The sequence below is a fragment of the Anomaloglossus baeobatrachus genome, chromosome 7 (genome assembly GCF_048569485.1).
Source record: "Anomaloglossus baeobatrachus isolate aAnoBae1 chromosome 7, aAnoBae1.hap1, whole genome shotgun sequence".
NCBI classification, from domain to species: Eukaryota; Metazoa; Chordata; class Amphibia; order Anura; family Aromobatidae; genus Anomaloglossus; species Anomaloglossus baeobatrachus.
The window spans coordinates 72,909,825-72,925,178 of record NC_134359.1 but is presented as its reverse complement, the minus strand read 5'-3'; the positions used below and the strand labels follow the sequence as shown (position 1 = coordinate 72,925,178).

The following is a 15,354-nucleotide window of genomic DNA, read 5'->3' as shown; positions in this document are numbered from 1 at the left end:
GAGTCATCACCACTGTGACAATATACCCTGAGAGAACTCTACTGACTTAAGGCCGCTTTACATGCTGTGACATCGCTCAAGCGATCTCGTTGGGGTCATGGAATTTGTGACGCACATCCGATCGCTTTAGCGATGCCATTGCGTGTGACACCTATGAGCGATTTTGCATCGTCGCAAAAACGTGCAAAATATAGCTCATCAGTGACATGGGAGTCAATTCTCGAATATCGTTGCTGCTGCAGTAACGATGCAGTTCGTCGTTCCTGCGGCAGCACACATCGCTCCGTGTGACACCGCAGGAACGAGGAACCTCTCCTTACCTGCCTGCCACCCGCAATGCGGAAGGAAGGAGGTTGGCGGGATGTTTGTCCCGCTCATCTATGCCCCTCCGCTTCTATTGGGCGGCGGTTCAGTGATGCTGCAGTGACGTCGCTGTGACGCTGAAGAACCGCCCCCTTAGAAAGGAGGCGGTTCGCCGGTCACAGCGACATCACACAGCAGGTAAGTATGTGTGACGGGTCCGCGCGATGTTGTGCGCCACGGGCAGCGATTTGTCCGTGTCGCACAACCAATGGGGGCGGGTACCCACGCTAGCGATATCGGTCACGATATCGCAGCGTGTAAAACGGCCTTTATATTGGGCTCACACAATTTTTGTTGTGGTTTCCTTCACTTCGCCAAGAAAATTAGCGCTGCCTGCAAAATGATTTTTTTTTTCATCAAAGCTGCTCACGTAGTGTGAAAGAGCCTCAGGTAATAAAATATTTTAATGTATTAAAACATTTGACCAAAATTGCAATTCTCCATGGACAACCATGGACAACCATGGACAACCAGCATCACATTGTCGGTTATAAATGATTTAGTGAAAAAATGTATAATTGGTGGAGGAAGGTTGAAGTAGGTGGACCTAGGTTTTTTACCTATGTAACCTAATCTTTTGAGTCCAAGAAAAATGGTGAACCCCTTGAAGCCTACATAAGGGTTTCTCCATAGTGAACAACATAGATTATCATTTTTTTTTTCAACCTATGTAACCTAATGGTTTGAGTCCAAAAAAAGTGGAGAACCCCTCGAAGCCTACATAAGGGCTGTCTCCATAGTGAACAACATAGTTTGTCATTGTAATTTTCTACTAAGTCAGACTGTGTCTCTTCTGATTGTCAGCTACGGTAAGAATTATTTAACAGGAATGGAAAACTAGAAGAAGTGACTGTCATTAAAGGGATACTTTACTGAAAACAAGGTATAACCGAACCATAGGATAGGTGATAACTTACCGATCAGTGGTGGTCCGACCAGTGGGGCATGTACTGATCAGCAGATTGGATCACTTTTATCCCTATTATAAAATGGATTGGCAGGTTGGATACCTGACCTCTGCTCCATTCAATCTCTATGGGGCCACCGAAAATAAACACAGACGAGTGCAGTGCTCAGCAGCCCTATAGGAAACAGAGTATTGGTTGAGTGTGTGCCCCACTGCTTCATTCCAATGGAGAAAAAAATGCCCCGTTCTATCAATCAGAGTGGGTCCCAGTGGTCACATGCCATCGGAAACAAATAATTCACTTTCACTGGAAAACCCATTAATAGTGTTGAGCAACTAGTTAACTATTCGTACTCACTCTGCTGTTAGTGAGTACTGTCCGCTACTCGCATATTCATTACGAGTAGCAGGCACAATGTAAGTCAATGGGAAATACGTGCTAAGTAGCGAGTAACCCGAAAGCCATACTTTTCGTGCAAGTAGCGAATAGTGCTTTCGGGTTACTCATTACTTAGCGAGTATTTCCCATTGACTTACATTGTGCCTGCTACTCGTAATGAATATGCGAGTAGTGGACAGTACTTGCTAACTATGTGCTCAACACTACCCATTAAGTATCAGTGTGTCCCAGTGCACACAAGTCTGTGTGCACCATTACTACGTTCCGCAGTCCTATCTACTTACACTTTGGCAATTTTTTGTGCTAACCCAATAGCTCAGGTCCAGATATTGTTTTCTCTATTTTAAATATGAAGGACTGGAGAAAACGGGTTTATTGCCGCGCTAAAAACCACGAGCATGTATAAGTCAAATTATTCTCTTTATTTAGATCATTCCTACGCGTTTCCGAGGCTCATCTGCCTCCTTCATCAGGGAAAAAGAATCTCAATCTATTTTGGCAGAGGAAATAGACATAATATAAACCAAAACCCGGAAAAAAACATCTGATATTTTAGAGATTTGTCACAACGTACTTATAAAGACAATATAATGGGCTGTCGGGGGAACTTCTTTCAGACTACGCGACCAGTTTATCATTGCATTTACACCAGTTTTTTTTATGTTACCTCAAAGTGAACGACTTTTTGATTTGCCACAAATTTATTAAACAATTTTTATCTCTTTCAAGTTGTCTTTTGTGGTTTACTTAGTCTTGAGATTGAAATCAATGTGGCTTTTACAGATATTATAGACTGGTTCATAAAATGTGACTTTTTAAAGAATAATTTGGCACAACTCTTCCCCCTTAGAGTCATTTATTTTATGTATGCCAGTTGTGTTGGTGAATTTTTTGTGAAATTTTGCAAAACATGCAACCTTTCCTGCTAAATGATCACAAAAACAATTAAAGTAAAAGAACATAAAAAGACAATTTTAGGCTTTGCACAATATTCATATACTGGGTATGCCATTTTGATCAATTTGACATAAAAAAGTGAGGTAAAACCAAAAGTCAAAATAGAAAAGAGACTAAAGAAGAAACAAGAAATGATAAATTTGCCCCTAGGTGTCTTTTTTTTACCAGAAATTGACTTTCAGGGCTCTAGGAAAGAATTGCTGCAGGGTTATCTATAAAAAGGAACTACCATGTCTACGGAAAAGCAAATCATCACCATATGATCCATTTTGTACATAGGGGATCCCAGTGCTCCTTCACTACTAAAATCTATCCTGGACTTTTGTAGCAAACATTTAGCAATAGACTGCAAACCTGTGATTCAGCATCTTGTGATTTCTGTGCAATTTACAATATAGTTATTCTCTTGTAAAAGAATATAAAAAAAAGCAGCAAATATGCATGTCTATTAGCTTTCATTCATTAATTAGTTCAACCATTCATTCAAGGGTAAGACTAAAGCTCATGGGTTTTTCTGTGTTGGAAAAAATAGGTTATTTACACTATAGTGACATTTTTTAATATATTTTCTGCATTAAGTCTTCGTTGTTTCAAAAGTCTTGTTTGTTGAAAAGTAGTAGTAACATTCACTGTGTAATTCCACTAGAGAAAACTGTGTCCTGGCGCAATGGAGCTCAACCAATGACCGTACGGTTATCTGAACTGTGTCCTCTACGAAGCTGAGCCTGTGTGACCATCATATCATTTCAGAAATCCGGTAATGTTGTAAGGGTCCCATGATCAGGTGATCATACTGTTTGGCCAAGTAAAGGCCTCATTCATTTTTCATGGATTTGATTAAAAATTAAGGACCATGGTCTGTGAAAAAGTACTCTCATTTTCTTCCTTCTGGTGCAAGTGTGTTGAGTTAGGCAGCGCCCATCTAATTGAATATATCACATACTCCCGGCCATGAGACAACCATTCCCTGCTCTGAGACAGGAGCAACGTGAGAGTTCCCTAGTCTGCTATCACAGAGTGACACAGAGTGATTGCAGACTTGTCAATTTAGACTGGACAACCCCTTAAAGACAACTCCTATAAGTCAGAATTCCCTAATAAGTATTTGAAGGGTTTTTCTAAACCAGATGACCCTTTCAACATTACACAGTCAAAATGTAGCAGTTTGTTGTCAGTTGATGAGAGCGACTGAAAATGTGACAACCAACAAGGGATAACAAGAGAATATAGTTGTCTGATTTAAGCGTACCTGCACTTTTGATCTCCCATGCAGTCTGATCATTTGTCATGGTAAGATGCTCCTGTATGATAAGTAGAGATGAGCGAACCTTTGGAAGTTCGGTTCAGAGGACGCAGTCGAACCTTAGAAAACGTTCGGTTTCTGACCCTGACTTGACTCGAACCTCAATGGAAGTCTTTAATTGGGCAGTTCGTGTCTCCACTCACATGCAGCCAGCCGTAAACAGATCACTTCCGGGTGAGGGTGGGCAGGAGTGCACACTACATCTGATCATGCTGTTGTTACCCCCAGTGCGAGTCCTTCAAACACTGCACGCGGCTTGCAATGGGCTGAGCATCACTCATACCCAAGCACAGCGCTGCTTGCTTGAGTGGTTTGCAATTGTAACGCAACTGAACTTCAAACCCGAACTCTGTTTTTTTTGTAGTCTGTGTTCGAACCCAAACTTCGAGGTTCGCTCATCTCTAATGATATGTGATACAGCTGCCTAGCATACAGGAGAGTTTACCAAATCAGATGCTGAGGTGGAGTCAGTCATCAAATACAGTGTCACACAATGGTGCCAGGGGCCCACTAGTAACATTGACTCTGAACGCCCACTATTCAGCTACATGTATATATATATTACATTACACTCATTCACATATTTACCCTCGCTTCTATATAATAAAACACTGGGTAGTTTTTTAAAGCAAAGTTGGAATGCTTCCTTTGTCTGAGTATAGTGGATCAAGTGTATTGTTCCAACCACTGCTCATATAAGGTGGTGGGAGAACAACTCCTGCACAGTGGCCCACCAGGGAATTCACCGATTCCCCTGTGGGCCAGTCCGAGCCTGATCAAATAAATAGATACACTTTACAAATCATTGGCACTCATTCTAATTTTTGATTTGTTATCCAATGGAAAGTCTACAAATACACGTGTTGTTGGTTGAAGATCATATACCCTTTTATTAAAGGGACCATTCAGAAGTATAAAATACATCAAAACAGTCCAAGAGTTGTGCCTGGTATATCAACTAAGGCGGGATTTGCACACTACGACATCGCAGGTGCGATGTCGGTGGGGTCAAATTGAAAGTGACGCACATCCGGCATCACATGCGACATCGCAGTGTGTAAAGTCTAGATGATACGATTAACGAGCGCAAAAGCGTCGTAATCGTATCATCGGTGCAGCGTCGGCGTAATCCATAATTACGCTGACGCGACGGTCCGATGTTGTTCCTCGCTCCTGCGGCAGCACACTTCCGTAGGTTATGCGGAAGGAAGGAGGTGGGCGGGATGTTTACATCCTGCTCATCTCCGCCCCTCCGCTCCTATTGGCCGCCTGCCATGTGACGTTGCAGTGACGCCGCACGACCCGCCCCCTTAATAAGGAGGCGGGTCGCCGGCCAGAGCGACGGTCGCAGGGCAGGTGAGTGCATGTGAAGCCGGCGTAGCGATAATTTTCGCTACGCCAGCTTTCACAAGATATTGTACCTGCGACGGGGGCGGGACTATCGCGTGCGACATCGCAGCATCGGCTTACGATGTCACAACGTGCAAAGCCCGCCTTAGTTCCACTGAAGTGAATTTGGCTTTCATTACACTTTATAATTCTGTAAAAGCTCTTTAAAGAACCAGACTGGAAGTAACTGAACATTCAGTGTCACATACTAACCATTATCATTATAAATCTTACTTCAGTCAAGACCTCCATGTTAGACTGCCTGTGGGGCTACCAGCTTGATTCTTGGCTCTCTATACAGCACTGAATGGCAAAATAACAATCTAACCCTGAAATGATAGAAGAAATACATTCCAACCATAGTTTTGGTAGAACTCCATTTTCTGGAGAGATTCAATACTAGTCCACCTGAAAGGAGGACCTACCAAAGACTCTTCATGACTAGGTCCTTTCGATATTTTCCATATTTTGATCACGATTGCCAACTAATGCAAGTACACTTCAAGTTGATCCTATAAACCGTAGTGTTTTATATCTAAATTGCTTCATCTGGAATGAAAGGCAATATGTTTTTTGGAGATATCTATGGCCTCAGATCTTCCCACCAGGGATCACCTTCTTTGATGATGTAGTCTCTTGTAACCGGTTAATATTATCAACCTATGTTTTTGTGTTTAATTGCATATCTTCTATAATTATAACATAGTCACTTTCCTGAGATCCTTAATTGAACATGTCCATCTAAAGAACATGTTCATTCATGAAATAAACATCCTTGAAGGCATCACAAGTTCTCGATAAGCTTTAGATAAATATCTGAAAAAAATCAGTTCTCTTCTGTTAAGAAAAATAACTTCATTTCTTTTTCTTGTGGTTTTTCCCCATAATTTATGAAGTATTTAAAATATCTATAAATCTAAAAATATATCTTTATTTTTCTTCTTTTTCCTCTTCAGTCAAGAAGCTCCAACTTTCTTTTCTACTTGAGTCTGAATCCAGTGATTTGTATTTTCTCTTGAAGAATCCCATCTACAAAACAATGGAGAAAACGTAGTAAAGTTTGGTCATTAATGGAAATCGGCAATATAAATTCTGTAAACTTTATCATGATGGATGGAATGGTTAATAGATTTCGTTTTTCAATTATCAAGTGCTGTACATGTGAACACGGCTATGTACATGTGTCACCAAGAAATCGTAAGGGAAGAGAAGGTGCTAAAATCCATCTAGGTGACAGCCCAGGAAATCAAGATTTACATATTAGTCTTATTATTTACTGGATTTTATTTAGTTCACCTAAAATATTTAAAGGAATTGTTCAAGATTATTACTTGTTTGTTCACTTGTTTATTTAGTAGAAACATCATAGAGAAGATGTCCTCACCAGGACCACATCTACAAGCCATCTGAAAGCCATAAGGTAGGAACGGGTCCTGTTCCGGTAGACTCAAATCATTCTTGTCATAGACAGTAGGATGGCCATTTATCTGAAGGTAGCAATCCAATAGCTAATTTACCCACTGTTTGGGGAGCTAGATCTGGTAAATCTTTGATCAGTAGGGACTCGGGACATTTTCTAAGGGGTTGACTTTGACCAAATAATTCTATAGGTAAAACAACGCTTTTTATTGTACTTATTGCCAGGAATCTGCACCTATGAAACACTGATATTGATAAATCACTCTAACGGTACGTGCACACGATCAGGACTCACTTTGTCCTGACCATGGCGGGTTCTGACCTGCGGGGCCGCGGGTCTCCTCCACAGGAGAACGCAGGAGACCGCACGGGCCCGTGCCCACGATCAGGGTTCAGTGCGCTGTGGTCTCACGCTTGTGTTCTCCTTATGGAGGACGCATGTGTGTCCACAGCAAACAATTGACATACTGGCAGCTCAGAAAGCCACACCGCAGGTCAGTTTTTGCTGTGTGAAGAACAAGCGCAGTGGGCCTGGGATTTCTAGAAATTCCATCCACTGTGCTTGTACCGTACAATGCAGCATTTTAGACACTGCTGCATCCAAAACGGTGCAAACACTGATCATGTGCACGTACCCTAAGGCCATTTGCACATTTTTGATCAGTGTTTGGAAACTAAGCAGAAACTCTAAGTTTTTTTAGGAGAATTTGGACAGTTTCTGCTCAGTTTTTGCTTATTAAAAAAAAAGCCTTTTGAGCACATACTCTATGGAGAAATCATCAGTGTTTTAAGTCCTGGAAAACCATTTTTTTTAAGAGAACTAAGTAAAGAAATCTATTTTTACTTTAAGAATGCCTTCGATTTTACCCATAATTCAAGTTTAGAAAGGATTCAAACAGCGTACAAAAATGATCTCTGAGATCTGATGAGGCTGGTGTACTATCTTTGAAAATCCAGGTAAGAATGGCTGTGTGATATAAAAATTCTCATTTAATGCTAGGTATGAAAGACATTCTACATGAATTTTCACAAAAAGTATACACAGCCTTATCGGGTTTAACATATATATTTAACCCCTTCCTGACTGGGCTATTTTCCATTGTGTTTTTTTTTGCTTTGTTTTGTTCCTCTTCTTCTTGCAGGAGCCATAACTTTTTTAATACAAAAACAAAAAATGATAGAAGCAGAATTTTACCCTTTTTGTATTTTTTTCCTAATTTTTAAGTACATTGCAACTCATCCTGCAAAAAACAAGGCTATGTTAACAGAAAAGAAAATGTTTCTTGAAAATAGGGTAGGAAAAAAAAAATGCAAAAATAAAAAATGCCAGGTTTTGAAAGCGTTAATGCTGTTTAGAGCATGTATTGTGCGATTTGTTGACAAATCCATTTTGAGTCGTCATTTATAAAACAAAGTGTTAATTATAAAGGCAGAATCTTACCTTCCATAAAATAAAGGTCATGAGTGCAAATAAGAGAAGTCCGAGAAATACGCTTATTCCAATAATTGTATATATAACCCGATTTCTTGGGGTTTGATTGTGAACGGCCTCTAGAAGAACCTGAAGAGAAATGACAAGATGCACAATGAAGAAAAACCTATGGCAGTAGTTTAGGGTCTTGCTTTTGATTTTTAGTTGTGTGTGGGCAGACAGATCCAAGAAACTAAATTCACAAATATATAGATACTAGTTATAGTATCCGGGGTTGCCAGGGATAGTAACTAAGTGTATTTCTGTCCCTCTTTCCCACTTTTTGACTCTGCCTCGCTGTCTGCCTGTCTCCATCTCTGTCTCCTTCTCTCCCTCTCTGTCTCTGTCTGTCTCTTTGTCTGTCTCTGTCTCTCCTTGTCTGTCTCTCTCTGTATGTCTTTATCTGTGTCTCTATTTCTCTCTATCTCTCTGTGTCTGTCTCTGTCTCTCTCTTTCTATCTCTGTCTGGCTGGCTGTCTCTCTCTATCTGTCTCTCTCGGTTTGTCTCTGTCTGTATCTCTCTCTGTCTTTGTCTGTCTCTGTCTCTCTCTCTGTCTCTGGCTGTATGTCTGTCTCTCTCTGTCTCTGAGTTTCTCTCTGTCTGCCTGTCTCTCTGCTGTCTGTCTCTGTCTGTCTTTCTCTGTCTGTTTGTCTATAGCTGGGTTTACACACTGAAACTTTCTAGCGATCCCACCAGCGATCCCAACCTGGCCGGGATCGCTACAAAGTCTCTGGTGAGCTGTCAAACAGGCAAACCTGGCCAACGACGCAACAGCGATCCGGACCTGCAGAGCGACCTAGCTGGTTGTTGGGGACGTTGTAAAGCAGCTTTTTGAAAGGGAAGTCGCTAAGTCCCCTTTACACACTGAGACTTTCTAGCGATCATGCTGCACAGCGGGAAACAAAGGACCTAAGAATAGTCCTGAACGATTTGTAGCGATCACAACTTCACAGCAGGGGCCAGGTCGCTGATGTGTTTCACACACTGCAATGTCGCTGGGGAGGTCGCTGTAACGTCACAAAACCGGTGACGTTACAGCGATGTCGTTTGTGATGTTGCAGTGTGTAAAACCACCTTTAGTCTGTCTTTGTCTCTGTATCTCTGTCTCTGTCTGCCTCTTTGTCTGTCTCTATGTCTGCCTGTCTCTGTCTCTATGTCTGCCTGTCTCTATGTCTGCCTGTCTCTGTCTCTGTCTGTCTGTCTCTATCTGTCTGTCTTTGTCTGTTTGTCTTTGCCTATCTCGATATCTCTCTGTCTGTTTGCCTCTGTCTGCCTTTATCTGTCTGTCTTTCTGTCTGTATCTCTCTCTCTTCTCCACCGAAATCATATTACCTGACACATAAGCTTCTTATACTAAGTATGTCCTTTGTTGCCTATAGCAACCAAGCAGTCTTCCCCATGATTGTGTAGCCTACAGAACAAGACTAAGGAGTCATTTTAAACGCTTAGGAAGCCTTTGCAGGTGTTTTGTGGTAATTCTTCTAATTTTCTGAGATAATGACTTTTGGGTTTTCATTGGCTGTAAGCCGTAATTATCAACATTAACAGAAATAAACACTTGAAATAGATCCCTCTGATGGGGCACGTTAGATTACAACATGCCTAATCCTTTTATTTTTCCTAGGGCTATACTGAAGATTGGAGAGTCTACATACTCATGCACACTAGACACTCTACTTTGTATAGACACTTTTTTAAAAAAAATTCCAAAGAAGATATGGTAATATCTAAAACCCATAATAAATTTGGCACACACCATGTAATCAAATTTATGTGTAGTTTTGTAAAAGTAAATGCTCTCCCCCCCCCACTTCCCCTCAATGTATCCATGTATATAGAAGCCTTCATATATCTTACATGGGCGTAATGTTTCTGGCTGAGATATATTATTTTCGGGCTTTCTGCAGATCTCACTTTTGCTGTTGTTATGAATTGTAGTGATGAAACATCTTCCTAAGAATAAAAAGCACAGAAGTAAAAAAAAGCCATTCAATACTATTTAAATAAACACATAGTCATGCCGCCAATTTTTTTGTAATGAACCGTTCAAAAGAACAAATGTAATGATGACTAATATCACAGAGCTTCAGAAAAAAGCCGGCTGCAACAATCTTGTAAGTAGTGCAGTACTACATGTGGCCTTTAGAGGTCACTGTTCTTGCTGTCAGATTAATAAGGCATGTACAGGATACACAGCAGTGACACCTACTGGTTGTAGTAATTATTACACAAAAAATTCTAATACCAATTCATGACTTTTTGTCACTCGTTTGGATTATTTGACGGCTGTTTACAACATAACATAACCATAAATTTTAAGGAGTGGATTTTTTATGACATAGGATAACATATAGGACCATAAACAAGCCACATAAATTGGATCAATTTAATTCTAATAAACAAATACCGTGATATGAGGACATTTATAAAACCTTCACTTACAAGCTCAAGCAGTGCATGGTTTGTTTCAAGCTTCACTTCCACAGTTGCTTCGCTATTACTTTCCATATCTCCGAATGTGCAGTCAACGTGTAGACAGGTCTCATCGTCGTCAAAGCAGTACTGGTAAATGGACACGAAATACGATGAAAGAATAGACACATTACACTACCTGTGTGCACTGAGCTGTAACTGGAAGTTCCTGAGTCCCAATGAAAAATCAGTTACTAGGCCCCCAATGTTTAGATGCCACTAGTGATGGGTGAATAGTGAAATATTCGGGTCCGGCGTATTCATACCAAATGCCGAGTACTATTCCAGAATTTGTCATGAATAGCGAACCTAATGCAAGTCAATGGGGAACCTGAGCATTTTTGGGGGAAATCTTAAAGAAAAATGCTCCATGAAAAATGGGAAAAATGGTTCCCCATTGACTTGCATTAGGTTTGTTATTCTTGATGAATACTGGAATAATATTAAGTCCGCTTTACATGTATCAATTTATCGTGCGTTCGCATATGCGATCGCACCCACCCCCATCGTTTGTGCGATATGGGCAATTTGTTGCCCATGTCGCACAAACTCGGTAACCCTCCGTCACACGCACTTACCTCCCGAACGACCTCGCTGTGGGTGGCGAACATCCGCTTCCTGAAGGGGGAGGGATGTTCGTCGTTACAGCGACGTCACACAGCGGCCGCCCAATAGAAGTGGAGGGGTGGAGATGAGCGGGACGTAAACATCCCGCCCACCTCCTTCATTCCGCATTGCCGGCGGCCGCAGGTAAGCTACAGTTCATCGTTCCCGGGGTGTCACACGGAGCGATGTGTGCTGCCTCGGGAACGATGAACAACCGGAGCACAGTAGGACGCTCGATTTTTTGAAAATGAGGGACGTGTCAACGAGCAACGAAAAAGTGGGTATTTTTTCTCGTTCACAGTCGCTCATTTGTGTTACACGCTGCGATATGTCAAACGAGGCCGGATGTGCGTCACTAACGACGTGACCCCGACGGCATATCGTTAGATATATCGTAGCGTGTAAAGCGGCCTTTAGATATTTGGTATGAATAACCCAAACCCAAATATTTCACTATTCACCCATCTCTAGATGTCACTCATACGACTGGTCACCTAATATAAGGTAACCAAACCTTTTGAACAACTATAACATTTCCTGCCCTTCAAAAATATCTGACTATATAATCCCATCATGGAATGAACAGGAGGCAGACAAGGCACAAGATGCTCAATTCCAGACACAACCGCTGGTAGCTGTTACTAAAGGCAGATTTATTTTTATATGATATATTTCTTCATCAGGTGACATCAAACACTCCGCCCTGCTGTGTATTCAGACTATACAATAAATGAAATGTGCTTGTGTTTTTAATATGGTTTCACCCAGTCAATTTTTCAAAAACAAAAAATTAAAGGGGTGGTTCACTACTCATCATTAGTGGCCACACATTGATGTAAACCTTATAAAGAAGACTTTTCTCAAATACTTTGTTTAGTCAATTGTGTCTCTGAGCGGCGCTATTGTGCTCTGCGCATCCCCATTACATGATCCCAGGCCCCGTGACCTCTGAGATCCGGTGATGTGACATCAACTTCCAGTTGACCTGACATCAGTGAGACGGGCCCCAGTCTCCGTGAGTGACTGGGTTGTGGGTGGTGTTTAATCGCATGTCACAGCCCAGCGTCAGAGCCCACCATTGCTCCTGCTTGCGGCGCTCTGCAGTGAAGGAGAGAACGCATGAGATCGTGGTCTGTGATGATCGATAAAACTCTGCACACAGTTCAGTCACTCAGGAAGACTGGGGCCCGGCTCGGTGATGTTGGGTGAACTGGAAGTTGACATGACATCACCGGATCTCAGAAGTCACGGAGCCCGGGGGTCACTTCATGGGGATGAGCGGACCACAATAGCACCGCTCAGAGGCAGAATTGACTAAACAAGATATTTGAAAAAAGTCTTCTTTATGAGGTTTACATCAATGTGTGACCACTATGCTGATTAGTGAACCATCTCTTTTAATGACTTACAACATCCAAAAAAAAAATAAAGAGTTTTTTCCTTTTCTTTCATTTACAGTATAAAATAAGAAACACATTCAGGGAAATCACAAAGCAAAATGTGTGAAAATTCTTATCCAATTTGCTCTGTAACATAGTAGTTCATTTCCTTCACAACATTTAAACCCAGATTCATCAAGACCGGTGCTGTTCATGGCAGTCTTGATGATAGGGCGTGCTGGAGTCAGACATGTCTGATTCATGTAGATGCACACCCCTCTTAAAGAGCACCAACCACCAGAATTGTCATATATAAAGTAAAGCCAGTTCTATACTGGCACTAGGATGCTGAATCCAATCTTAGGCCTGAAACACACATCCGTGAAAACCACGTCCGTGTAAAACGGGCCGTTTTTCGGGTCCGTTTTCCGTTTTTTAGGTCCGTTTTTATGGTATGTGTGGCCTGCGTGTGTATCCCGTATGCTAGCCGTATGTGCGTGTGGAATGTCCGTGTGTGCGTGAATGAAATAACTGACATGCGTGTGTGTTGTCCGTGTGAAATGTACGTGTGTGATGCAAAATGTCGTTACTACATGTCGGAAGACAGAGTAGCGGGATGAGAATGAACTCGGGTGAACTTCACCCGACTTCATTGTCATGCCGCGGCTCTGTCTTTGTGCCGTGTACTGATTAGCGGTCACCTGTGAAGGATTCACCGGTGACCGCTAATCCCCCGAGTGACTGAAGTGTCCCCCCCTCTCTCATACTCACCGATCACCGGCGCTGCACGGCATTCACACTGCTCCGGCGGCTTTTTCTAATTTGAAAAAGCCGGCCGCTCATTAAACAGTCTCGTATTCCCTGCTTTCTCTCCCCACCGGCGCCTGTGATTGGTTGCAGTGAGACACGCCCCCACGCTGAGTGACAGCTGTATCACTGCACCCAATTACAGCAGCCGGTGGGCGTGTCTATACTGTGCAGTAAAATAAATAAATAAATAATTAAAAAAACAGGCGTGCGGTCCCCCCCATTTTAATACCAGCCAGATAAAGCCATATGGCTGAAGGCTGGTATTCTCAGGATGGGGAGCTCCACGTTATGGGGAGCCCCCACCCTAACAATATCAGTCAGCAGCCGCCCAGAATTGCCGCATACATTATATGCGACAGTTCTGGGACTGTACCCGGCTCTTTCCGATTTGCCCTGGTGCATTGGCAAATCGAGGTAATAAGGAGTTATTGGCAGCCCATAGCTGCCAATAAGTCCTAGATTAATCATGTCAGGCGTCTCCCCGAGATTCCTTCCATGATTGATCTGTAAGTTACAGTAAATAAACACACACACCTGAAAAAATCATTTATTAGAAATAAAAAACACTAACAAATTCCCTCATTACCAATTTATTAACCCCGACAAAGCCCTCCATGTCCGCCGTAATCCACGGACCTCCAGTGTCGCTTCCAGCTCTGCTGCATGGAGGTGACAGGAGCAGCAGAAGACACCGCCGCTCCGGTCACCTCCACGCAGCAAATGAGATGAGTAGCGCGATCAGCTGCTGTCAGTCAGGTAACTCGCGGCCATCGCTGGATCCAGCGGTGGCCGCGGGTAACCTCAGTGACAGCAGCTGATCGCGCTACTCATCTCATTAGCTGCGTGGAGGTGACCGGAGCGGCGGTGTCTTCTGCTGCTCCTGTCACCTGCATGCAGCAGAGCTGGAAGCGACGCTGGAGGTCCGTGGATTACGCCGGACATACGATGGGGGCGTGTCACATCGCATACGATATCGTATGCTTAATTGAAAGGTGTAAAACAGGCTTTAGTCGAAAGATTGGATGTTTGAATGCAGAAAATATGTGTAATCAAAGTTTCATAAATGCGCTGATTGTTTGAGTGGCGTGTGCATCAGGGCAAGGAATATGTGGGTCGAGTCTTGCATTATTATTTCATCCCTGTATCCATGCCTGGCCTTTCTCCCCCCGTTGATGCCATTACATTTATGTCCGGCGGGTGCGCAGTAGCATCTAGAAGTATTTGATCAATTCTTCTCTAATATGGAGTCAGCACCTGCGCATAGCACTATCTCCAGCACCATCTTATTGAAGATGCTATCCCCCTGCTTCAGACTTCACGGATGCTTGTGCCGTAGGCTGCGCATGCACCCTCACATCCCCTCTTCTTGTTAACACCGGACTTGAGCCTCTCTCAACAAAAGGTACGATTTGATTCAGCATGATAGCTTTGGTATAGCACTGGCTTTACTTTATATATAAAAATCCCACTGGTTGGTTCATTTTAATGAATCAGGCATATCAGAAAAGTAGCATATGCCTCCATGTGCTCTGGCACAAATTTTACTTGAATAACATTTGTGCTATAAGGCATGTGTGAGGGCCAGGGAGGACTGGTAGGCCCAGGAGGTGGATCCACTGGACCGAGCACCCCACCTGGAGGGCAGGGTACACGGTAGCTGGAGCACTAACGTGGCAGGAACGGGTGCAGGTATCAGGAAGCAAAGACAGGACCAGGTCACTAAGGTCACAGCGTACTTTAAGGCAGTAATAGGAAACAGGAACAAAGACCTGAGCACTTAGCTCACAAGCCAAGGCATAGAAACACAAGCGATGATCAGGCGCCGCCCACATGGAGAGGCCAGTCTTATATACTCAGCACAGCCTCAGGTCATTTCC

General features: G+C 42.8%; 1 protein-coding gene across 1 annotated transcript in view; it reads right to left on the bottom strand.

The window, feature by feature from the left end:
• Nucleotides 1-1,821: 1,821 nt before the first annotated feature.
• The window catches only part of ITGA4 (integrin subunit alpha 4), a 213,749-nt gene continuing 200,216 nt past the window's right edge, over nt 1,822-15,354 (bottom strand). The window contains exons 25-28 of the mRNA XM_075317408.1: nt 10,653-10,772; nt 10,068-10,163; nt 8,180-8,299; nt 1,822-6,348 (exon numbers count right to left, since the gene is read on the bottom strand). Of these exons, the coding sequence (XP_075173523.1) occupies nt 6,250-6,348; nt 8,180-8,299; nt 10,068-10,163; nt 10,653-10,772 (435 nt within the window). The 3' untranslated portion in view covers nt 1,822-6,249. The remainder of the gene's footprint in view (nt 6,349-8,179; nt 8,300-10,067; nt 10,164-10,652; nt 10,773-15,354) is intronic.